The sequence below is a fragment of the Cynocephalus volans genome, chromosome 16, assembly GCF_027409185.1.
Source record: "Cynocephalus volans isolate mCynVol1 chromosome 16, mCynVol1.pri, whole genome shotgun sequence".
Lineage (NCBI taxonomy): Eukaryota > Metazoa > Chordata > Mammalia > Dermoptera > Cynocephalidae > Cynocephalus > Cynocephalus volans.
Genome location: NC_084475.1, coordinates 16538266 through 16562832, shown reverse-complemented (window position 1 = coordinate 16562832; position 24567 = coordinate 16538266). Strand labels below are relative to the sequence as shown.

Here is a 24567-nt window from a genome sequence, read left to right as displayed (position 1 = left end):
GCTCCCAGGACTGGAGTCTGGACATCTTTCCCCCTGGCCTGACCACCACCTTCCAGGAGGGCCCAGTCTCAAAAGCGACGGCAGCTGTGCTGACTCCTGGGATTGAGAAGAGAGGCTGGTGGTGAGAGCTGACCCTGGGCCCTGCAGTCATTTAAACAAATGGCCCCTTTCTACGAGCAGCTGACTGCAGGCAGGGAGTGCAGAGTGGGGCTGGGGATGGAGACGGGATGGCCTCTCATCTCTGGCGCCATCTCACTAATCACTCAGCAGGGAGCAGAGGATCATTTTGTTTCCTTGTTGCTATGTGTTCTGTCAGGGCCTCTTGCTGCCCTCCCCACCCCCACTACCACTGTCCCCTCTCCTGGGCCAAAGCCAGTGGACTCAGGCCTTTGTGCCGCACTGGGGCATGTGGCCAGTCTCAGGCTTTTCTGTTCCTGGTTTCCCCAATCTGCTGGGACCTTCCTCTGCCAGTGGGATGTATTCTGTCCTCAGTGAGGCTGCCAGAACATCCCAGCCATCTGTGTCCCTCCACCTTCTCCTCCTCAATCCTTCCTCCTGCCACAACTGCGTGGTTTTCAGTGATGAGTCCAGGGAATGATTCCACAACTGCAGAAGGGGCTTCTTGAGCAGGGCCAGTGAAATGAGAGCCTGGAACAGTGGGGGGCATCCACCCTCTTCTTGCAGACCCCAAGGGGGCAGTATCCCTGGCCCTCGACGTGAGGAAAAGGCCAATAAACTGGCATCATGGTCAGCCACTCAATCTGACTTTGTAAAAGCCACCAGGGGCCATTTCCAGGGAGGGGAGCATAGAGGTGCAGAGCCGGTGGGAAAACCCCAGTGCAGTGGACTCCAAGTGGGCTCAGCCAGAGCCTGGCTCAGCGGCGCCCAAGGCCAGTGCTGGTGGCTCCCAGGGAGAGCGGCCAGTGGGCGGCCAGGCCACTCTGGAGCTGGCCTAGAATCTTCAGAGGGTTCAGTGATGCGCATCCTAACACATCTAGCTCTGGAGCCATGGACGGATGGGATGACCCCGAGCCAGCCAGGGAGATGGGGCAGTGGGACTGCTGGGTCATGTCCTGGGGAACCGGCTTGGTGGTACCCACTTTTTGAAATGTACCTTGTGCCAGCTGTCTGAGGCGAATGCTCCCTAGCTGCCCCATCACATCGGTGGAGAATAGGGAGCGGAGCCCTGGAGCCCTGGGCTGCCTCCCCCTCTCCTGGCAGGGAATGGGCCCCAGGTGGGGACCTGCCTGGTACCGGGGCCTCTTGGAGTGGAGCGGGCTGGAGATGCTCATTAACCCAGCGCTGCTGAGCTGGGGCCTCCCTGGCTGAGCCGGTGTGTCCCTGAGCCTGCGCCTGCATGTGTGCAGCTGTCTGCCTCAAGCCCGGCCCTCTTGGCCCTGGCTGCTTCTCCGTCTGGGTGTGATCGCTGCTGCACTCCCTCTGGGCATGTGGGTGTAACAAGTCCAAACGTTCTGTGGGAGTCAGGCAGGCTCGGCGCCCCGCCTCTGCGCCGTGCCCTTTCCTTCCAGACTGGTTGTGCAGGCGCGGTGAGCGAGGTGCATGCGCCGCTGCAGCCCTGGCCCAGGCCGCTCGCGCCTCACCTGCAGGGAGGGGCCTCCCAGAAACTGCCTTCCTGGTGCCCAGTTGCCCCACCTCGCCAGAGCCCAGCCGACCAGCCAGTGAAGACGCGCGCCCGCTGCCCGCCTGCCTTCCTCCTCCAGCTGAGCCCAGTCTGAGCTGGCACCTGCCTTACGACCATGTTCAAGGGGCTGAGCAAAGGGTCCCAGGGGAAGGGGTCCCCCAAGGGGTCCCCAGCCAAGGGCTCTCCAAAGGGCTCCCCCAGCAAGCACAGCCGGTGAGCAGGGTCGGGGTATGGGGAGCCTGGGAGGTGGGACGAGGGTGGTGTGGGGCCCAGATGTTGCAGCCCCCTGGTGGTGGCAGCCTGGAGCCCAGGACCAGCCCAGTGTTGGCTTTTAGTGTCCCGAGGCCAAAGGGCCCCAGGGTGGACTCTCCCTGCCTCAGGAGTTCCAGGCTGAGCTCCAGCCCTGGCAGGAAGCAGGGGATGGCTTGGGGTTCCCCACATTCTCTAGGGGGATCCTGGGGGCCTGAGGGCCATGGGTTGAGGCCTCTGTGCAAGTGAGGTGCTAGAAAGGGGCCTGAGCGGCTTCCTGCCTGTGCCGGGAGTCTGGGAGACAGGAGAGCCTGGCTCCCAATCCATGGCTCTGTCCCCAAGCTCCACTTGGCTGGGATAATCCTTGGGCACGGTGGGGGGACCTGGGTGCAGGGAGGCAGGGGCTGTGGTGCCCTCTGCCTCAGCCATAGTTTTCCCTAGTGTCCCCACCGCAGCCTTGGTAGTTTTGTTCAGGAGTTGGGGAGTTCCTTTTCTTGTGGGTGTGTGGAAGGGGTGCTGTGCCTGCCTTGGGCCACCCAGCTCTCTGCAGACAGACTTGGCTGCCTTCTTCCTGCTTGCTGGCTTCAGCCTCCTCTGCAGGTGGAGATGGCAGCCTGTCTTGGTCCCAGGTGTTGAGATAAGATCAGAGATGAAAGGCTTGTGTGGGGGTGGGGGTGGGGGCGCCCATTACCCTGATAGGGATCAGGCACCAACACCAGGGCTGGGCGTCTGGGCGGATGGAGAAGACAGCGGTTAAGACTCTCGCTGGAGTGACCTGTCCTCCCTAGGGCACCTCAGCCCAGCCCAGGGTGGAGTGTGCAGCTCCTGGTGGGGCAGCCCTCCTGGGAGGCCCCACCTGAGGACGGGCCGCCCGGGGCTCAGGGCCCACAGCTCCCCATCTCCAGGCAGGCTCCTGGGCAGTGTGTTCCCAGCTTGGGCAGCTTGGTCCACAGGGTCCTGTTGGCTCTGGCTGCAGCCTCCAAAAGAGGGCTCCTCATGTGCAACCCACTCATTCAGCACATACTTACTGAGCACCTACTGTGTGCCAGGATTGTTATAGGCACTGGAGATTCCACCATAAACAGAACCCACAGTCCCTGCCTTCAAGGCACTTACACTCTAATGGAATAAAAACTAAAACGTACTGGGTCCTGCTCTGCACCAGGCTCTGCACCAGATGCTTCAGATGGATTAATTCTTCTAACACTCACAGTAACCCTGCGAAGTAGATATTATTAAAACCCACTTTACAAGTGAGGAACCTCGGGCACAGAGAGGTTGAGTAACTCGCCCAAGGTCACACAATAGTAATGATGGAGAAGGATCAAACTCAGTCTGTCTTGGCCACAGACTTTTTTCAGACTTCTGTGTCTTCATTGGCACTGCCCCTCTGCCTGGGGGGCTCATCCTTTGACCTCTGGTTCCAGCCCAGTGAAGGCTTCCCCAGGACTGTGACTTCTGCAGGTCACGGTGCTCATGAGGCTTGAACCATCTGCCTTTGTTTAGGTTTGCTTGACTCTCTAACCCACAGAGAGGGAGTGTAAGCATACAGTAGGTGCTCAGTAGAGGCTGCTGAATGAATGCATGGAAACAAGCAGCAGGCTTACCCTCTGTTCCTGACTGCGTGACCCAGAGCAAGTTAGGTCCCAATCTGGGCTATGAACCCCTGAATCTGGAGAACATTGGGGTGCCCCAGCAACCCAACAACCCAGCAACCCTTGGCCTCCCCCTGCCCCCACACCATGGCTCTTCCAGATGGCAGCTGTCCCCCTGACTGGGGGAGGGCTAGGGTGGGGGCAACAAGCCAGGGTGGGGGAAGCTGGAGTGGAGGACATGCTGCTGCTCCCCGGCCCCAGCCAGCCCAGTGGCCCTTCCCGGGGGCCCAGCCAGGCTGCCTCAGGTATTAGCAGCTGAGTCGGTGATTCACACACTTCTGGGCCACCTGCTCACCAACCGAGGAAGCAGGCAGGCAACTGGGAGGACAGCTGGCTGAGGCTGGGGTGCCCAGGGCCCACCTGCTCCCCAAAGCCACACACAGCTGGGACCCTCACTTTTGGAACCTTCATGTGGGGACAGTGCTCTCCCCCCACCTCCAGGACTGAATATGTCACAGTCTCCAGCAGGAGAGTCCCTCCAGGCCATGGGCTCCTCCTTCCAGGGCAGTGAGCCTGGCTGTAGGGTGGGATGGGTCGGAGGGAGAGCAAGGGACCCCACCTGGGTGGGTCACAGAGGGGTCTTTTCTACCATGTTGCCCTCTGTCCCCCACACCCACCAGGGCTGCCACCCAGGAACTGGCCCTCCTCATCTCCCGCATGCAAGCCAACGCCGACCAGGTGGAGAGGGACATCCTGGAGACGCAGAAAAGGCTGCAGCAGGTGAGGCTTGTGCAGCAGGTGGCCCCTGGTGAGGGTGAAGATGGGACAGACAACCCTCGTCCTTCACTGCCCACTCCCTAAACACACAGGGGGCTCCCAACATTGGGGACCAAGGGGAGGGGCCCCGGGCTCCCCCCATATCTTTGCAGCTTGCCCCACAGGTGCACTGTGTTAGGTTTGGGGAGATGGAGAAAAGGGAGAGACCCGAGCTAGGCACCGTTTCAGCCAAGAGGCTTTTCTCTACCAACGTGGAGGGGAGACTGAGTCAGATCAGTTCCCCCAAACAAAGGAGAGCAGGAGGTTTATGAGCCTCTGAGGGTTCTGGCAGAGTCATGGGCAATTTCAGAATCAGTGGAATGCAAGGTGACAGCCCTTGTGGGCTGTTAACATCTGGTCGGTTAGGGCGTAGGCTTCTAATTAGTGCCACCACTATGTCAGTGCAAAGCGTTGCAACCCGAAGCCAGCTCCCCCAGCCCACCAGACATCACTTTGATGATAACGGTCTTGAGGAATTTCACTGGCCAGTTCCCAGAGCACAGAAGGGACAGGGGAGGGGGAAGAGTGTGAAAAGTGGTTTAACGTGGCTGTGCTGGTGTTAAGCCAGCCATGAAGCCTAATACACTGGGCCTAGCCGCTCCCTGGTATATGCCCCAAGCTTGGCCACTGCAGCTGGGGTCCCAAGGGTGAGGCTCAGGCTCACAGTGCCAGGGCAGTGAGGAAATGGGGGCTCTGGGCTGTGACAAGGCTCGCTGTCCTCCACCCACAGGACCGGCTGAACAGTGAGCAGAGCCAGGCCCTGCAGCACCAGCAGGAGACGGGCCGCAGCCTGAAGGAGGCCGAGGTGCTGCTCAAGGACCTCTTCCTGGATGTGGACAAGGCCCGGCGGCTCAAGCACCCGCAGGCCGAGGAGATCGAGAGGGAGTGAGTGGGGCTGGGGCTGGGGCTGGGCTCACAGATGGAGGTGCTGGGGGACATGGAGGAAGGCCTGGGCCTGGCCTGACCTATGGTCGCCTCCTTGTCAGCATCAAGCAGCTGCACGAGCGGGTGACTCAAGAGTGTGCTGAGTACCGTGCCCTGTACGAGAAGATGGTGCTGCCACCTGCTGTGGGGCCCAGGGTCGACTGGGCACGCGCGCTGGAGCAGAAACAGGTCAGGGGCAGCCCCCACATCTGAGATGCCCTCAAGGAGCAAAATGTCACACCCCAGCACAATCAGAGCAATCTGGGGCCTGATTGCATGCTGGAACCTGGGGATAGATCAGGGGTCTGAGAAGGGAGAAAGCAGAACAGACAATGCAGTCAGGGAAGGCTTCCTGCAGGAGGAGGCCCACGAAGAGGCACAGAGAGGCAGGAGGGCTTGGTTGAATTAGGGTGAAGTGGTGAGGAGAGGACATTCCAGAAAGCAGGGGCAAAGTCTCCTGCTGGGAGGGAGGCTGGGATGCAGGGGGAAGTGGGGTGTTCTGGGCAGGTGGGCAGAGCCACGGTGCTCTGATTGTCAGGTGAGGAGTTGTGCTTTGAGGCCAGAACAGAAAGGGCATTGTAACAACAGTGGAGGGACAGTGGGGAAGGGCCCAGGTGGAGCAGGGCATGCTGAGGGTCCCAGGGCTTGCCTGGAGGTGTCCAGGTAGGACGTGCTGAGGTCAGGGCCTCAGGCGAGGCATGGCAGAGTGGGAGACTTTTCAGAGTCTGAGCCCTGAGTATTAGGAACCAGTGGGATTTAGGGACTGCAATGATGGTGACACTGAGGCCTCAACCAGTGCCACTAAAGAATGGCACATTCCCCAGGGCAAGCAGCAGGCCATTCACCCATGCTGCTCACGTGGCCTGTCCAGCCTCTGCCCAAATGACCAAGTCCACTTCATCCCATGGGGACGTGGGGGGGCACCACGGGCGCTGTGGGATTCTCTGGGCTGCCCCGCTCTGGGCCTTGTGGGCAGAACTGAGCAGCCATCTCTTCTGCAGAAGCTAGTCTGCGAGGGCAGATACGGGCCAGGAATGGGGGAGCTGGAGCAGCAGATCGCCGAGCACAACATTCTGCAGAAGGAGATCGAGGCCTATGGGCAGCAGCTGCGGAGCCTCGTGGGGCCGGTGGGTGCTGAGAGCTGGAGCTAGATCCGCTGGCCCTCTAGGGAGAGGGGTGGCTGGGCCATGGCTAGCCCAGATCATAGGGTGCCATCTCCCTGTACCCTGCCTCTCATGGGCCTGTGTTTCTCCCCTTGGTCGAGGCAGGATGCCACCACCATCCGGAACCAATACCGGGACCTACTGGTGAGCAGGGGGAAGGGCCGGCTGGTGGCTTGGTAGCTGGCAGGGGGGTGGCTGGCTGCCTGGACCTTTGATGAGGCCAGTGTTTCTGCTCGGCCTGATGGCACCTCCCATCACCCCCTTCTCTCTCCCCATCTCTCGGCGCTGGTCCTGAGCACAGAAGGCGGCCTCGTGGCGCGGGCAGAACCTGAGCAGCCTGTACACGCACCTGCAGGGCTGCACGCGGCAGTTGAGTGCCCTGGCCGAGCAGCAGCGCCACATCCTGCAGCAGGACTGGAGTGACCTCCTGGCTGACCCTCCAGGCGTGCGGCGGGAATACGAGGTCGATGGGCACGGGCAGGGCCGGGCAGGGCTGGGCAGGGGTAGCCGAGCCATCCTGGTCCTCACTGGCCTCCCCACCCGCCACTTGCCTGCAGCACTTCAAGCAGCACGAGCTGTTGAGCCAGGAGCAGAGTGTGAACCAGCTGGAGGACGACGGCGAACGTATGCTGGAGCTGGGGCACCCAGCCGCCGGGCCCATCCAGGTGCAGGCAGAGGCCCCGTCCACTGCTCCCTAGACCGCCCATCAGGGGGGTTCCCAGGGAGGCAGGGGACAGTGAGAGAGGGACAGCGGGAGGGTGGGACGGATGGAGGCAGGGTGGCCGGGGTGTGGTCTCAGGGCTGCATGCTGCTGTCTGTCCCCAGGCCCACCAGGAGGCCCTGAAGATGGAGTGGCAGAACTTCCTGAACCTGTGCATCTGCCAGGAGAGCCAGCTGCAGCGCGTGGAGGACTACCGCCGGGTGAGCCGAGCGGGGCGGCCCCAGGGGGGACGTCGCCACAGGACACCTGCTGTCTGGAGAGGCAAGGCACCTCCCAAGAGGACAGAGCTGTGTGTCATTGTAACTCGGTGTCAGAGGAAAATAATGTCATGCATGCATTCTCAACAGGGTGATAGCGCCCCCAGGAGGGGAAAAAAACGCACAAAGCACAAACCTATATACAAGCACCTAAACCGATGGAGCGTATCTGTGGTGTTAACAGGGGTGGGGGTGAGGGGTGGGGGGATTAAGGAAAAAATGTCTAAAAAGGCTCTTTAAGAGAATGATAATGAAAAAAGGATTGAGAAACACTGATCTAATATACAACTGGGATTTTTTTTTTTTTTTTTGTAATTTCCACCCAAAATGTTTCATACACTTTTAACAGAGACAAACTCCAAGGAGTTTTCTTTCGTTTCCTCTTTTGTTTAAGGGCATTTACCTATATTACCACAATTCCATTATCACACCCATTGACAATAATTCCACAACATCACCCAAGCATGGCTTTTTTTCTGCAGCACATTCCCAGCTTCTTCTCTGAGGCTGGGACAAGTGCAGCCCAAACACCCTCTGTCCCAGCGAGAACGACTCCAGGTACTGGAGGGAGGCAAGCGAGGGTGCCCTTCACCTGTGCAGGAAGGATGAAAACCACATGTTTTACGACACACTTAAAAAGTTAAGTTCAAAAAAGAAATTAAGTTCAGTGAACCCAAAACACCTCATTTGCCAAGCACTCCAATTAAAAAAGGTCCAATTAAAAAGGACCAATTAAAAAAGATCCCACTGCCTAAATAGAAACAGTCCACCAGCACGGGGGAAAGTGACAGTTTGCGCCTAGCTGGTTTGCAGGGTCAGTGGGCAGCAGGTTGCCCCAGCTCTGCCCTTGACCACTCAGCAACCTCAGTTCCAGGAAGAGGCCGACTCAGTCAGCCAGACCCTGGGGAAGCTCAACTGCAACTTGGACGCCAAGTTCAGCACTGCCCCTGGGAGCCCCCCTGGTGCCCACCCAGAGCTGCTGCAACAGCTGGAGGTGAGGTAACCCCCCCAGGCCATCTGCCCCTATGCCAGGAATCAGGCCTGCCCGTCTTTCTGGGCCTCATCCCTCCCCATCCAGGTACCTTGTCCTGCTCCGAGCCCTGGCCTGGGGGACAGGCGAAGGGGACCCACTCCAGCAGGAAAAGGCTGGCCAGTTATCAGCAAGCCCTTCCCCCTATAGACCTCAGTTTCTTCATTTGTAATGTGAGAAGGGCAGCCTGGGAGAGTTCTGAGCTCCCTCCAACCTCTATTCTGGAGGCCTGCTTAGTCACCCACCCCCTGACAAGACCCCAAGATCCTGGGCCCCCAGAGAGGGGCTACTTTTCTTTTGTTGACTTAAAAGCTCTGCCTTCATGAAGGCCAGACCCTGGCCCTCTTGGGGAGTGGGTATGGGGTGGCTGGCCTCCAGTGCAGCCTGGCCAGAGCCCCCACTGCCTGGGACCCCCACAGGCAGAGGAGAAGAAGCTGGCTGTGGCTGAGAGGGCCCTTGGGGACCTGCAGCAGCGGAGCCAGGAAGTGGCCCCTCTGCCGCAGCGCAGAAACCCACCCAAGCAGCCTCTGCACGTGGACAGCCTCTGCGACTGGGATTCAGGAGAAGTATAAGTTCTGCCCACCCAGCCCCTCCCTGGCCCTGCCCCTCACCCAACTCCCCCCAGTCCCATCCTCTGCCCCTACCCCATGCCATCCCTGCCTCTGCCTCTGCCCTACTCCCTTTCCCTGACTCAGTACCCCCTCTCCAAGCCCTGCATTGCCTCTGACCTGTCCCTGTCCCCACCCCAGCACCTCCCACCCCTACTCTAGTTCCTGTTCCAGCTGCTGTCCCCACCTGTCCCTGTCCCCAGCCCCTACCCCATCTCAGCCTTGGACCCCCCTCTGGCCCCTGCCCTGAGCTCACATGAGCCCCCTGCCACCTGCCCCCCAGGTGCAGCTGCTGCGGGGAGAGCAGTACACGCTGATGGATAACACTGACCCGCACACCTGGGTTGTGCAGGGTGCTGGTGGAGAGACCAAGAGTGCCCCAGCTGCCTGCTTCTGCATCCCAGCACCCGACCCTGAGGCCATGGCCAGGATCTCTAGGTGGGTCTGCCTGGGGATACTCAGCGTCAAGGCCGGTTGGCTGCCCAAATGTTGGCCTTTGCCTGGAGCAGTGACTCCTGTGGCTGGGGAGGAAGAGAGAGAGGACAGATGTCTTTCTCTGATCTCCTCCTTGTGCCAGGCTGACCTCAGAGCTTCAGGCCCTGAAGCAGAAATTGGCCATGGTCCAGAGCCACCTGAAGTCCAGTACTGTGGAGCCTTCACAGCCTGGCCAGCAAGGTACTAAGGGCTGGCCGGGGAGAGGGGGAGAGGGAGTAGATTCCTACTTTGGCCACTGTCGTGGTGATGTGATGGGCATGGGGCGACCCTGGCTTAGGCATGTCTGCTCTGGGGATGCCCTCTCCTGGGTTGCCAAGTCTGTGAGGCTGTCCCTCCCTCAGTTAGGCCCTGCCCACCCCCCTCCCGGACCCACTCCCTACAGGACCCTCTGCACGCACCTGGGGAAGGCCCATCTGGCAGACATGAGGTAGACCCTGGACCCTCACCAGCACCCTCTGCCCCCAGCTCCTGCTGGCTCGGCCCCAGTTGACCCACAGGCCCAGAAGCTCCTGACGCAGATGACCCGACTAGATGGGGACCTGGGGCAGATAGAGAGGCAGGTGCTGGCCTGGGCCCGGGCCCCGTTGAGCCGCAGCACCCCGCTGGAGGACCTGGAGGGCCGTATCCGCAGCCACAAGGTAGGCAAGCAGCAGGCTGGGGCAGCTGGGGTGAAAAGCGGCCCACCCTGGGGGGCACACAATCTAGGGGGAGATGAGCCAAGTGTGGGAGCAGCCAGCAGGACCCGAGGTGGAGGAGGGAGCAGACAGTCCAGGGCTCTCATCCTGGCTCCTCTACTAACCAGTTCCGTGACCTTGGGCAAGTCTCTTAACCTCTCTGGGCCTCGGTTTTCTCATCCCTGAAACAAGCGTAACAATACCCAGCTCATCTGATTGTCCTGAGGAAGAAGCGTGGTAACGCCCGGGAAGGTTCTAGGAGAGCCCAATTAAAGGTCCCACACCTGGGAGGTATCTGGGGAAGGTTCTGAGAGCAGCAAGGAAACTTGGGGTATCTTAGGGGTGATTTCTTCTGGCTGAAGCGGGAGACTTCCCGGAGAGGTTGCAGCATTGTTGTATAAATTACCAAAGAAGAACACATCGTCTGCCACGTGCACTCAGTACTCAGCACCCTGAAAGTGCTGGAAGTGAAGGCTGCCCTTCCCCACACCTGGAGCAGCAGCCTGGGGTCTCCTTCCAGACCAGCTTCTATTCAAGTGTATTACATCCTGTGTGTGTGGTTCTAAGAAAATCGTGTTGTTCACATTCTTGTGCAACTCTGTTTTCTCTCCACAACATTCTGTAGCTGTCAGGGCGGCCGCTCAGCAGGGTCAGGGGGCTGGGTAGCAGGGAGGGGAAAGCAGGAGCAGAGGGGTTGCACTTGGGTCCTGGGGGGCAACTCCAGGATGGAAAGTGCCAAACACTCATCTGGAGGGTCTAGTGGAAGGGACACCTGTGGAGGGAGGAACCAAAGCAGGAGGGCAGAAGGGGGCGCTGTGCAGTCTCCACAGAGGCCTTGGCCCACCCAGGGGCACTCGCTGACAGCTCCGGGACATGGCAATCCCCATCAGGCTGGCAGCTGAGGCTGTCACATCCAAATATGTCCTTGGGTTTTGAAGTCACAGTGTCTGCCGTGTAAGCCGCGTTAGGGGCCATGAGAAGCCCAGTTAGACTGGTCGTAGGCAGCGCCTGGCACAGAGTCGGCACTAAACAGTGACTTAGGGAGTGGAGGAATGAGTGGCTGACACAAGAATGAAGGCAGTAACCCAAGAGGACAGAGCCGGGGCATGGCTGCCTGATCCTGGAGTGACAGAGAGGGGACCTAAAGGTTTTGTGAGCAGGATAGTGACATGAAGACCATGGCAGGCAACTGTGTGCCTGGCACTCGCTGTGGGGCTCCTGACATTCTCACTCCATCCTGCCATTGGTCATTCTGCAGATGAGGAGACAGGGCCAGAGAGGTTGACCTGCCCTAAGTCATCCACATGGGGACAAGCGGGACCAGGACTGTATCTGGTTCTCTGGCCTGAGCCTGAGCATGTACCCACCACACTCTTGGGCCTCCATGGCTGCAGAGTTAGGTTGACCTGGCAGGAAAGCTGGGCAGAACCCACCTGCCCGGAGATCCCTGACCCCATCCCCTCCCCAGAGCACAGCCCAGCGCCTGCAGAGCCTGGGAGCCGAGAAGGAGGCTGCTCAGCAGGAATGCGAGGCATTTCTGTCAGCGCAGCCCGTGGGCCCCACCGCCATGCAGCTGCCCGTGGCCCTCAACAACGTCAAGAACAAGTACAGTGACGTGCAGGTTCTGTGCAGCCTCTATGGGGAGAAGTGAGTACTCTGGGGACAGGGCCAGGCAGGGCATCAGGGTGTGGCTGAGGGGGTGTCTGACCGTTGGCTCCTCCTTGCAGAGCCAAGGCAGCCCTGGGTCTGGAGCAGCAGATCCAGGATGCGGACAGGGTCATCAGAGGCTTTGAGTCCACTCTAGCAAAAGAGGCCCCCATCCCTGCTGGCCCCGGGGCACTGCAGGAGAGAATCAATGAGCTGCAGGTGAGGGTGGTGGGCAGCCTACTAGTGGGAGGAGGGCACAGCCTGACCAAGCATTCGGGGGCAGGTGGGAGGTGGACATGGCATCTCGCCAAACCACGAGGGCTCATGATGCTGTGTCCCCTGCTCCCCAGCGCCAGCGGAGGGAGCTGCTGGAGCAGCAGGCCTGCGTGCTGGGGCTGCACCGCGAGCTGAAGGCTGCCGAGCACGCGTGCAGTGCACTGCAGAACAACTTCCATGAGTTCTGCCCAGACCGGATGCGCCAGCAACGCCAGGTGCAAGCCCTCACCGACCGCTACCACGCTGCGGGGGACCAGCTGGACCTGCGGTGAGTGGCCTGGCCTCAGGGCACAGGGCAGCCCCACGAAACATGGGCTGGAGTGGAGCCCCGGGGCTGCTGCCGACAAGCTGTGTGACCTTGGACTGGTCACCTCTCTGAGGTTCAGTTTCCTCACCTCTAAAATAAGATGATAACGGTACTTACCTCCCAGGGTGGTTGGTGCCTGGCAGAGACTGTTCCGTGTCTGAATCCCCAGCTCCAGCACAGGGTCAAAGAGTAGGGGGATCTGCACAGCAGGTCACTTGCCAGCCTCCTCCATCACCCACACCTGTCCCCAGAGGCGGCTCTCAGCTCTGCTCTGGGCCTCGTCCTTCTGCAGGGAGAAGACAGTGCAGGATGTTGGCCTCACCTACCAGCAGTTCAAGAACTGCAGGGACAATCTGAGCTCCTGGCTGGAGCACCTACCCCACAACCAGGTGCAGCCCAGCGACGGTCCCAGCCAGATTGCCTACAAGCTGCAAGCACAGAAGGTGAGGGGCTGGGGCTGCCAGTGACCCAAAGGCAGGTCAGGCCCCTACCAAGAGCTGGGCACTTCTCCCCCCTGGCTGGCCTCCCACCCCACCACAGGGACAGCTGCCTGTGCACATGTGGCCCCTAGTGGCCAAGGCTCAAAAGCGCTCTAAGAGGCATCAAAACAGAGATCACAGAAGCCTTGGGTCACCCCCTTCCCCAACCTCCCTCTGAAATGCTCCATTGTGCCCACAGAAGCAGCCAGCTCATTTCTGTCTGGTCCAAGGTAGGCAGCAGGATTCATGCTCAGGCCACAAAGTTGCTGGGGGGTTCCAGCCACCACTGGCATCCTCCTTCTCCTCCTTAGTAAGTCCCTGCTGTGTTCACACGGGAACAGGCTCATTACTAGGCAATGAACCTGGGGCTGGGGACACAGTCCCGGCCCTCAGGCAGCTCACAGTCTGGTAGGGAAGGCCAGTGCGTCACAGGCTGTGACGGTGATAGGCACTTTGTACCTGAGCACTATGGGAGGCCCCTGCAGGACACTCGTGGGGGTTAGGGCGAGTGTGTGGGAGGAACGGACACCTAAGCTGAGACCCGAGGAATAGTGTGGGCCAGGTGGAGGGGGCAAAATGTCCAAGCAGGTGGCATGGCAGCCAGGGGAAAGGAGGGGGGTTCAAGGGCGAGAGTGACTAGATGAGGAGCAGACCACACGGGCCCTTCCAGCCACGGACAGGAGGCTGTACTCATCCTTGCAGCACCGGCAAGCTGCCGGGGAGGAGACTCAGATGGTTTTTGAACGCTGGTTCTTGCTGCCAAGTGGAGAATGGCTGGGAGGGGGGTGGGAATGAAGACAGGGAGGCCCATGAGAAGTCAGGTAGAAATCCAGGTGATGAGAGGGGACGGTGGCCTGGACCAGGGACAGGGAATATGAGACAGAGCAAGGTAGGTAGATCTGAGACAGAGATGGCAGCATTGGGCAGGCCCAGTGACTGCCTGGAGGGGGCAGTGAGCGAGATGGAGAGGTCTCCATGATGCCCAGAGTTCCGTTGGGGACACCTGGAAAGGGGGGGTGTCCCCACCTGTGGTGGGGAGATGGGACAGAGCACATTTGGGAAGAGAAATGAAGTCAGTTGGGTCATGCAGAGTGTGAGGTGCCCAGGACAGTCAACAGGGCCTGGGGAGCAGGGGGTGGGTTACAGGAGGCAGATGGGGGCGGGGGTTGCCACGGGGAGCTCGTGAGAACCAAAATGGGCCTGGGACTGCGGGAAAATGAGAACGTATAGGAGAGAGTGGGCGGTGGCATCAGGAAGGGGGCCTGGGACAGAGATTCTCAGCCTGGGCTGCAGATCAGAATCTCCCAGGGAGCTTTTAAAACATCCCCAGAGGGCCGGCCCGTGGCTCACTCGGGAGAGTGTGGTGCTGCTAACACCAAGGCCACGGGTTCGGATCCTATATAGGGATGGCCGGTTTGCTCACTGGCTGAGCGTGGTGCTGACAACACCAAGCCAAGGGTTTTAAGATCCCCTTACCGGTCATCTTTTTTAAAAAAAATAAAAATAAAAATAAAAAAATAAAATAAAACATCCCCAGGCCAGAACCCCTCCCCAGACCAATTAAATCAGAATTGTTGGGGTCAGAGCATCGGTACTTTTTTAAAGTACCCAGGTAAGTGAAAGTGGGCAGCCAGGGTTAAGTACCGTTGCAGCAGAGCAGTAGTTCTCAAAGCAGGGGCCCTGGACCAACAGAGGCAGCAGCACCTGGCCCTTGTCAAAAATGCAACTTCTCACCCCAGCCTTGCAGAATCAGACTGGGCGGGTGGGCACAGCGTGGCTGTGTTCTGACAAAGCCTTCAGGTGGTTCTCATGCACACTGCAGCGGGAGAACCCCTCAGCTAGGACAGAATTCTCAAGGGGCCTAGGGAGAAGAAAGGGACTCTGCCAAGGAGGGGAAGGAGGAAAAGCAGAGAGAATAATGTCAGGGAAACGAATGACTTCCCACTCCAGGTCCCCCACACAGCCCTTCCTGTCCCAGGGGCCCGCTGGCTGCCTGTGGCCCTGGAGGCATCAGCTGGAGGAGAGTGAGGGTGAGTGGTTTCTCCTGGCCTCCCTGACTCTCACTTCTCTGGCAGAGGCTGGTGCAGGAGATCCAGCGCCGAGAGCAGGACAGGGCCACGGCATCCCGTCTCTCCCAGGAGCTGCAGGCGGCGCTCCATGTAAGCAGTTTTACTTCAGTTTGTCCCTCTTTATCCACCACCCTCCCTCCCTCTTCCAGTTACCTGCTCCCCCATGCCCAGCTTCCTCATTGACTTCCTGCCTGTTGTCCTTTCCTCCCTGATCAGGACTATGAGCTACAGGCAGACACCTACCGCTGCTCCCTGGAGCCCACCCTGGCAATGCCAGCCTCCAAGAGGCCCTGCGTGGCTCCCCTGCAGCAGAACATCCAGGCCCAGGTGAGATGGGACCTGGTGGGCCTCAGTGTCCCTCAGCACCAGCTCTGCAGCCTCCAAGGCAGGAGCTGACTTGGCCCTCTCTGTCTCTCCCTTTGCCCTCTCCAGGAGAAGAACCTTGCAAAAGCCTATACTGAGGTTGCAGCTGCACACCAGCAGCAGCTGCACCAGCTGGAGTTTGCTAAAAAGATGCTGGAGAAGGTACAAAGACAATGTCTGCTCCATTCCCACAATAGCCAGCCTGGCCGGGCCATTAGCCTGGCAGTCTGCTCTTCCTCCTCCCCCTGCAGCATTTGGGCAGGCTTGGCAGCTGAAGGGGGGACAGCTCCCTGCCTCCCATGGTTCTCTCCCCAGCAGCTCTTACAGGCTGGTATCCATGCTAGAGTTAGCCCTGGAGATGTCATTCAGTGCACTCACAGCTTAGCCACTGAGCAGTCCTCCAATGGGGACAGGACCTCCTACCCCAGAGAGCAGAGAAAAGCCCACAGGGTCTTCAGCCTTAGGACCTAGCCACAATGGCAACAGCCACCTTGGTCTCCCTCCCTGGTCAACCAGGAGCCAGAAGCTCCCCTAGGCTCTTGGTGACTTGTCTGCTTTTCTACTACTCTCAGCCATTGCCCTACAGCCCCCAGAGGAGTAGGGGGCCATTCCTGGGAGCCTGGATGGAAGAGCAAAAGGGAAAGGCTCAGAAGGGAGAACCTGTCCTACTTGCACTTCTCTTTCAAACTTGGCCAAACCACTGCCTTGTGTATTAACATCATGGCATGAACTTCCCAAAATCTTGCATCCAAGCATCTCAGGTCTTCAGCTCCACCTTCTGAGACCTACCAGGAAGTCTCAGGAGGAAGGGAGGGGTCTCTGATCTCAGGAATACGGTGTAGAGAAAAGGGGCTCCTATCTTTACACCCCCACCCCAGTCCTCTTCCTTCCTCTCACCCTGCAGAAGGAGCTCAATGAGGACAGCCAGGTGACCCACGATGCAAAGCAAGGCTCTGAGAGCCCGGCCGGAGCTGGAAGGGAGTCAGAGGCCCTGAAGTCCCAGCTGGAGGAAGAGAGGAAGCGGGTGGCCCAGGTGCAGCGTGAGCTGGAGGAGCAGAGGCGCCAGCTGCTGCAGCTGAGGACTCAGCGGCCCTTGGAGAGGCTGGAGGAGAAGGAGGTGGTGGAGTTCTACCGGGACCCCCAGCTGGAGAGCAGCCTGTTCAGGGTGAAGTCCCAGGTGGAGGAGGAGGGCAAGCGGCGGGCTGGCCTGCAGGCAGACCTGGAGGCTGTGGCCCAGAAGGTCGTCCAGCTGGAGAGCCAGAGGAAGACCGTGCAGCCTCATCTGCTGACCAAGGAGGTCACCCAAATCGAGAGGGACCCCAGCATGGACAGCCAGGCGGCCCAGCTCAGCAGTGAGATCCAGCAGCTACAGGGGGAGGACGCCATTGTCTCGGCCCGGCTGGAAGAGCTAAAGAAGGAGCTGCTGGCCCTTGAGCAGAGGGAGGCGAACGTACAGGAGAAGATCGTGGTGAAAGAAGTGGTCAAGGTGGAGAAGGATCTGGAGATGGTCAAGGCAGCCCGGGCTCTGAGGCTGCAGATCAAAGAGGACGCTGCGCGTAGGAAGGGGGCGGAGGAGGCCGCAGCCAAGCTGCAGGCTCGCATCGAGGACCTGGAGCGGGCGATCAGCTTGGTGGAGCCCAAGGTCATTGTGAAGGAGGTAAAGAAGGTGGAGCAGGACCCGGGCCTTCTCAGAGAGTCCTCCAGGCTGCGAAGCCTGCTCGAAGGAGAGAGGAAGAAGAACGCAACACTGGCCAGGGAGCTGAGGGAGCTGCACGGCCAGTACAGCGTGGTGGAGAAGCAGAAGCCCAAGGTGCAGCTCCAGGAGCGGGTCAATGAGGTCTTCCAGGTGGATCCGGAGACGGAGCAGGAGATCGCGCGACTCAGGGCCGCGTTGCAGGAGACCGCCAGCAAGAGGAGCGGCGTAGAGAAGGAGGTGCAGACGCTGCTGCCCGATCTGGAGGCCCTGCGGGCCCAGAAGCCCACGGTGGAGTACAAGGAGGTGACCCAAGAGGTGGTGAGGCACGAGAGGAACCCGGAGGTGCTGCGCGAGATCGACCGCCTGAAGGCCCAGCTCAATGAGCTGGTCAACACCGACGGGCGCACCCAGGAGCAGCTCATCCGGCTGCAGGGGGAGCGCGACGAGTGGAGAAGGGAGCGGTCCAAAGTGGAGACCAGGACAGTAAGCAAGGAGGTGGTGCGCCACGAGAAGGACCCGGTGCTAGAGAAGGAGGCCGAGCGGCTCCGCCAGGAGGTGCGGGAAGCAGCCCAGAAGAGACGGGCTGCCGAGGACGTGGTCTACGAGCTGCAGAACAAGTACCTGCTGCTGGAAAGGAGGAGACCTGAGGAGAAGGTGGTGGTTCAGGAGGTGGTGGTCACCCAAAAGGACCCGAAGCTGCGCGATGACCACAGCCGGCTGAGCCGGAGCCTGGATGAGGAGGTGGGCCGGCGGAGGCAGCTGGAGCGCGAGGTGCAGCAGCTGCGGGCCGACGTGGAGGAGAAGGACGGCCTGCTCAGCTTCCAGGAGGACCGCAGCAAGAAGCTGGCCGTGGAGAGGGAGCTGCGGCAGCTGACCCTGCGGATCCAGGAGCTCGAGACGCGGCCTCCGGCAGTGCAGGAGAAGATCATCATGGAGGAAGTGGTGAAGCTGGAGAAGGACCCGGACCTGGAGAAGTCCACGGAAGCCCTGCGGAGGGACCTGGACCAGGAGAAGACGCAGGTGACAGAGCTGCATCGGGAGTGCAAGAACCTGCAGGTCCAGATCGATGTCCTCCAGAAAACCAAGCTGCAGGAGAAGACCATCTATAAGGAGGTGATAAGGGTGCAGAAGGACCGCGTGCTGGAGGACGAGCGGGCCCGGGTGTGGGAGATGCTCACCAGGGAGCGCGCAGCACGGCAGGGCCGGGAGGAGGAGGGGCGGCACCTGCGGGAGCGGATCGACAGGGCCGAGGCTCTGAGGAGGACCTGGTCCCGGGAAGAGGCTGAGCTGCAGAAGGCCCGGGACCAGGCAGCCCAGGAGTGCGGGCGCCTGCAGCAGGAGCTGCGGGAGCTGGAGAGGCAGAAGCAGCAGAAGGCGCTGCAGCTGCAGGAGGAGTCGGAGCTGCTCAGCCAGAAGACGGAGAGTGAGCGGCAGAAGGCGGCTCAGCGGGGCCAGGCGCTCTCGCAGCTGGAGGCGGCCATCCTCCACGAGAAGGACCAGATCTACGAGAAGGAGAGGACCCTCCGGGACCTGCACACCAAAGTGAGCCGGGAGGAGCTCAGCCAGGAGACCCAGACACGGGAGACCAACCTGTCCACCAAGATCTCCATCTTGGAACCCGACACAGGGATGGACATGTCCCCATATGAGGCCTACAAGAGGGGCATCATCGACCGAGGCCAGTACCTGCAGCTGCAGGAGCTTGAGTGCGACTGGGAGGAGATCACCACTTCAGGCCCTTGCGGGGAGGAGTCCGTGCTCCTGGACCGCAAGAGCGGGAAGCAGTATTCCATTGAGGCCGCCCTCCGCTGCCGGCGCATCTCCAAGGAGGAGTACCACCTGTACAAGGACGGCCACCTCCCCATCTCCGAGTTTGCCCTGCTCGTGGCGGGGGAGACCAAGCCCAGCTCCTCGCTGTCCCTTGGCTCCATCATCTCCAAGTCCCCTCTCACCTCCCCAGCATCCCAGAGTACTGGTTTCTTCTCCCCCGGTTTCTGTCTCGGGCTCAGTGATGACAGCTTCCCCATAGCCGGGGTCTATGACACCACCACTGACAACAAGTGTAGCATCAAGACAGCTGTGGCCAAGAACATGCTGGACCCCATCACCGGGCAGAAGCTGCTGGAGGCCCAGGCAGCCACAGGGGGCATCGTGGACCTCCTCAGCCGTGAGCGCTACTCCGTGCACAAGGCCCTGGAGAGGGGGCTGATCGAGAACACCTCCACACAGAGGCTGCTCAATGCCCAGAAGGCCTTCACTGGCATCGAGGACCCTGTCACCAAGAAAAGGCTGTCGGTGGGCGAGGCTGTCCAGAAGGGCTGGATGCCCCGAGAGAGTGTGCTCCCGCACCTGCAGGTGCAGCACTTGACTGGGGGGCTCATCGATCCCAAGAGGACAGGCCGCATCCCCATCCCCCAGGCCGTGCTCTCCGGAATGATCAGCGAAGAGCTGGCCCAGGTCCTGCAGGATGAGTCCAGCTACGAGAAGGATTTGACAGACCCCATCTCCAAGGAACGGCTGAGCTACAAGGAGGCCATGAGGCGCTGCCGGAAAGACCCCCTGAGCGGCCTGCTTCTCCTCCCTGCCGCGCTGGAGGGGTACCGCTGCTACCGCTCAGCCTCCCCCACTGTCCCGCGCTCCCTGCGTTGAGGGGGCCTCGCAGTCATGGCAGTGTGTGTGTTGGGGGGCTGGGTAAGATGCATGCACCCTCGTCCCCAGAGCAGCCTAATCCGAGGCAGTGGGTGTTCACTCTGTCTGACCAGTGTTTTATTACTCAGACATTCATGGTGTTGGGCTCCCTCCCTGAACCTTGGTCCTGGATCTTTCCCCAGACCAGGTGCTCAGCAGCTCAGTTTTTCCTCCCTCCTCCCCGATCCAATGCTTCCAATAAATGAATTCTTCCAGTTCCATGTCTCATTCACATTTGGGGATGCAAGATGGATCTGTCTGGGGTGTGAGCACAGAGATAGCATTGCTTGGGTCCTTCCCCAGGTGAGGAGTGGACGTGCCCACTGCATCTGGCTGGGAAATGAGGTGTTCTCAGAGGGCTGTGCTTCCTTGGATTCTGGGCAGAGATGCGGTGGCAGCCCATGGAAAGAGATCATGGAGCAGCAGCCCCCTCCTCACCAGCCCCTTCCCACCTTCCCCACCGTCTCAGTTTAAGCCAGGACTGTCTCCAGCCCCTGTCAATCTCCCACTTGTTGGCAAACCCAAGGACAGAAAACTCAGGACTATGTCACATTTATTTCCTGTTTGACAAGCCAGAAGCAAACCAACATAAGCATATCTTGGGTGAAGTGACAACTAGTTACAACAGCCACATTGGCCCCGACCTCTCCTAGGATCAGGAAAGTGCCCTCTCTCCTCTCCCTCAACCCCTTGTCCTGAACTTGGCACTCTGAACTGGAACTCAACTCTTCCCCCAAACATTTTAAATCCCAAAAGCCCAGCAGGGGGCACCCTTTCCTAGGCATCTGGCTCTGCAGCTGCGGGCTGGGGCAGGTGAAGGCCTGAGGAATACCTTGTCAGCAGCGCCAGGGCAGGCTTCCTGCTCTCGACTTGGCACCTGTTGTTCCAGTGCTGGAGTACCCCCTCTAACGTACACCCCCATGCATGGAGCATCTGTGCTCCTATTTTGAAACAGCACCATCAAACCCAACAAACAACAGAAGAACTCGCTAACCTGCTGGCAGGACTAGCCCAAACTCAGCCCTCTGACGGCTGATGCCAAATTCCTTAGAGCTTTGCTCTCTCCCCAGATTTATCCTCTCTCTTGGGAAATGGGTGGGGAGGCAGCTGGGGTAGCAGCTGGAGAGAGGATTCAAGGTGGTGGGCCTCCACGTTCTCAGCGGCAAAAATGCTTCAGCACTCTCTGGCAGGGGGCCCGGGGGGGCTCCGCAGACGAGAAGTACGGATGGGCAAGGGCGGCCTTGGCCGAGATCCGCCGGCTGGGGTCATACTGCAAGAGTTGCTGGGAAAGATAAGGAAAGAGATTGGACTGGGTGTGGCCAGGGTGGGGAGAGGAATTCCCCTCCCAGTTCCCAGCCAGAGTGCTCCGAGCCCCAAAGTGGCTGCTCTCAAGCCCAGGACTGCACGTAGCCACCACTGCCCAGCTCTCGAGCCAGTTCTGGACACTCCCAGAATCTGGGACAAAGAGTTAGTTCTCCCCAGCCCAATGAGTCACACAGGTCTCCTTCAGGCAGCCAAAGCTGAGTCAGCTCCTCCTCCTTGCCGAGGGCTCCAGGTCCCAGCCTGCTTCTAGTTGAGAACAGAGACATCTCTCATGTATCAGGGAACAGGGGACAAACCTGTCTAGGGGTATAGATGAGGTGGGGCGGGAATTCAAACAGCAGGGAGGGAGGGAAGGAGAAGCTCACACTACAAGAGGCCAGACCTGTCCAGCTCTCTGCCCTGGAGTCCCTAGGCCCAGGCAGGATGTGGAAGGACCCGCTGCCATGGAGTAGCCTGGATGGGGTGCTAAGAGCCTTGGCTGGAAGTCCTGCCATCCTGCTGGCACTAGGTTGGGAGACAACACACAGCCTGAAGAGGAAAATACTGCCCTGCTTTCCTCTGACCCAACACTAGATTAAAAAGAGAAATGTGGCTCCGAGCCTTTGTGGACAAGAACCAGGCGCCCTGCCTGAGGCCTTCTGGGCAGTCTGGCCTGAGCCAGCCCAAGGGTCAAGATGGTACAACAGGAACAGTGAGAGGACCATGGCAGGGGCCCAGGTGGAAGGAAACAGCCTGTCTGAACAGCCTCGTGTGAAGACTCACCACTGAGGAAGGCACTGAGGGGACACCAAGGCAGTAGGAAGCTTGCCCTGCCTGTGGAAGCGCACAGTTCAGATGGGGCAATATGTCCACACGAGAGAATAACCAAAGACACAAGCCAACCAGGAGGAACGGGCTGGTGTCACAGCACAAAGACCAGATGAGAGAAGTTTCAACAGGGAAGATAAACATTGGACACAAGGGTCAGGAAAGAGACCGGCTTGGACTCAGAGAGAACCAGGGTTATGTGAGAAGCTGGCTGAGGAAGGGGACATTCTGGTTGAGCAGTGGCTAAAGCTAAGTGGTATTCCTTGGCCACCTGCACCTACCATAAGCAGATCTTTGCCCTCTGGCTCCAGATTGGGCACAATCTCCTCCATCCCCTTCCTGGTCCACTTGGGGAAGCTGCCCTTATAGTCAGGCAGCTGGGTGACCCCTGGCCATACGGCTTCACTGGGTGTTCCCAGGGTACGAAAGATACGAAAGAGCTGGTCAATCTCAGAGTCACCAGGAAACAGGGCTTTGCGAGTCACCTGGAATGAGGAAGAAGAGAAGGTGTGGGGTCTATCACTTTGTCATACAGAATCTAATACCAGATAAGTGGCCAGAATCAAGGAGGGACCCTCAAGATCTCTCTCCCAGGGCTGTGCTAAGAATTCTAGCCTTTTCTGGAATAAGGCTGGCTTCCTCAGTCCTTTAGGCAGTCCTCAACACCCCTTAATCCACCCTTAACAAAAGTTATCAGGGATTCCCCAGCCGCCATCCCAGTAGGACCCTGCCTATGGCCTCCCTGTGGCCATGCTTGTCCCCCTCTCTACCATCTCTGCAAAGATGCAACCAACGCTCCAGACATCCACAGCTGTCGAATAAAACTTGCTGCCCAAGAGGATCTCAGGGGCGCGATACCACAGTGTCACCACCTGCAGGGGCAAGAAAACAGCATCATTCAGGGTGGCTGAGTACACAGGTGACATTCCTTCAGCTGTCCTTCTCTCCTCTTCATCTCGCAATACCTCATGGGTGTAAGTGCGCAGGGGCACCCCGAAGACTCGAGCCAGTCCAAAGTCAGCCAGCTTGATGGCACCCAGCTCACTGATGAGCAGATTCTGGGGCTTCAGATCTCGGTGGATGACCCGATGAGAGTGGCAAAAATTCACCCCCTGCAGCAGCTGGAAGAGGTAGCTCTGGAGTAAGGAGCAGAAGAAGGAGCTGGCTGAGTGGACGGTGGCTGCTGGGTGGGGTGTCCCCTAGTCTTCCCAGCCTTCCCTGGTACCTTGACCAAGTGCAGGGGGAGCTCCGAGGCTGGGGCAGAGTCCATGTACTTCCTCAGGTCCTGGCTGAGGAACTCAAACACTAGGTAAATCTTCTTCTCATTGTGCACCACATCCAGCAGCCTGGCAGGGAGGTGCCAGTCAGGGCATGGCCTTCCCCGTCCCAGGTCCCAGACTCTTTCCCCAACTCACCTGACGATGTTGGGGTGCTTCAGTTCTTTGAGCAAGGAGATCTCCCTGATGGCGGTGCTTGGGACCCCCTCGGCCTCCCTAAAGGAAAGGAGGTACAGCAGTGGGCATGGAGGGTGCTTCTAGCCAAGGGATTCACTGCTGTGATTCACGCCCAGTGATGGGCACCTGTGCTCCTTGGCACATACTGATCACCCACCGAGCTCCAGAGTGTAGGACTGGGCTGAGACTGGCCAGTTGGTGGTGAGTTGGGGTACGAGCAGGGGAGGGCCGCACTTTGTGGCCACCCCAGTATAACTGGGCAGCTCTCGGAAAAGGAGTTGTGTTAACTCCTGAGATGAGGGAATGGAGGGGGAGCTGCCGGGCTGCGGGTGGCCCTGGGCCCCCAGACTCAGAGGCCGTCCCAGCACTCACAGATCCAGCCTGATCTTCTTGAGGGCCACGAGCTGCCCTGTCTCCTTGTTCTTGGCCTTATACACCACCCCATAGGTGCCCTCTCCGATCTTCTCTACCTTCTGGAACACATCCATGTCCACAGAGCTGCCCAGGAAACAGATGGTGCCCAGGCATTCACGCCGCACGCCCAGCACCCTGCCACCCTCCCACCCCCAGCCTCCGCCCAGGATGCCCTGCTCCCTACCCCCACTGCCACCAGCCCATCCTGCCTGGGAACACGGCTAGGAACCAGGGGTGCCCCTCACCCAGCAGAGCTGGGAACCCCAGGCCTCCTGCTCTAGCTACGGGGCACAGCAGGGCCCAAACTTCCCCTGCCCCGCCCCCACTTCAGCCCAACCAGGCCCAGGCTCTGGGAGTGGAAGGTTACCCAGAAGGTTGGCTGGGGACAGCTTGGGGCAGAAGTCAGGGGTTGGGGAGGGCTTCTGAAGCCACTGCCCTGCCCTAGGCCGCATGGTCAGGGCCCACGGCCTAAGCCTGGCCTGTTTGGCGACGTTTGGCCTCCTTTGAGAGCAGAACCTCGGTGGAGGCAGGCCCTCTGCATCCTGGGCTCCCCACCTGGGCACCAAGGCCTTCAGCGCCCACCCCCCAGGGCCCCAGCAGAGAATTCACCAGAAACCCTGGGCCGGCTGCAGCCTCACTGTGGGGGCAGCTGTCTGCTCTACGGCTCCCCCTCCTGGCCCCTCCTGGCACTGCACCACGTGCACACTTCACAAGGTCACGCCCTCCAGGGCCTTTATTCACAAGGACCTTCTGGAACCCTCCAGGACTCCACATGAGGCGCAACTCCAGCACCCGGAGCTCAGCCCCCCCACAGTCTTCTGGGGGGTGGGGGTGTCAGACTCTGGTGCCTGTTGATTAAAATGATCGGAG

General features: G+C 59.7%; 2 protein-coding genes across 2 annotated transcripts; one reads left to right on the top strand and one right to left on the bottom strand.

Moving 5' to 3' along the window:
* Positions 1-1757: 1757 nt before the first annotated feature.
* On the top strand, positions 1758-19907 carry EVPL (envoplakin). The gene is made up of 22 exons (XM_063080706.1): positions 1758-1855; positions 4167-4266; positions 5033-5187; positions 5289-5415; positions 6228-6353; positions 6495-6533; positions 6691-6852; positions 6947-7054; positions 7215-7310; positions 8236-8361; positions 8817-8963; positions 9289-9443; positions 9583-9680; positions 9966-10138; positions 11643-11821; positions 11902-12040; positions 12172-12365; positions 12697-12847; positions 14959-15042; positions 15169-15279; positions 15385-15477; positions 16220-19907. Exons 1-22 carry the CDS (start codon positions 1758-1760, stop codon positions 19658-19660), a joined length of 6102 nt encoding a protein of 2033 aa, XP_062936776.1. The 3' UTR covers positions 19661-19907.
* Positions 19908-20235: 328 nt separating this feature from the next.
* CDK3 (cyclin dependent kinase 3) lies at positions 20236-24341 on the bottom strand. Its single transcript, XM_063080922.1, has 8 exons — positions 24307-24341; positions 23656-23781; positions 23245-23322; positions 23055-23175; positions 22795-22965; positions 22600-22701; positions 22111-22314; positions 20236-20981 (listed from the first exon to the last, which is right to left on the bottom strand). The coding sequence occupies exons 2-8, from the start codon at positions 23769-23771 to the stop codon at positions 20856-20858; spliced, it is 918 nt and encodes a 305-aa protein (XP_062936992.1). The 5' UTR covers positions 23772-23781; positions 24307-24341; the 3' UTR covers positions 20236-20855.
* Positions 24342-24567: the final 226 nt, after the last annotated feature.

Bases quoted from the DNA above. Each gene is read 5' to 3' on its own strand.
- EVPL (XM_063080706.1), top strand. From the start codon at position 1,758: ATGTTCAAGGGGCTGAGCAAAGGGTCCCAGGGGAAGGGGTCCCCCAAG. The intron at 7,055-7,214 runs GTGCAGGCAGAG...GTCTGTCCCCAG, and splicing joins CAGCCGCCGGGCCCATCCAG to GCCCACCAGGAGGCCCTGAA. The intron at 15,478-16,219 runs GTACAAAGACAA...CTCACCCTGCAG, and splicing joins CTAAAAAGATGCTGGAGAAG to AAGGAGCTCAATGAGGACAG.
- CDK3 (XM_063080922.1), bottom strand. From the start codon at position 23,771: ATGGATGTGTTCCAGAAGGTAGAGAAGATCGGAGAGGGCACCTATGGG. The intron at 22,966-23,054 runs GTACCAGGGAAG...TCCTTACTCCAG, and splicing joins TCCCCCTGCACTTGGTCAAG to AGCTACCTCTTCCAGCTGCT. The intron at 20,982-22,110 runs GTAGGTGCAGGT...TATCTTTCCCAG, and splicing joins AGGGCAAAGATCTGCTTATG to CAACTCTTGCAGTATGACCC.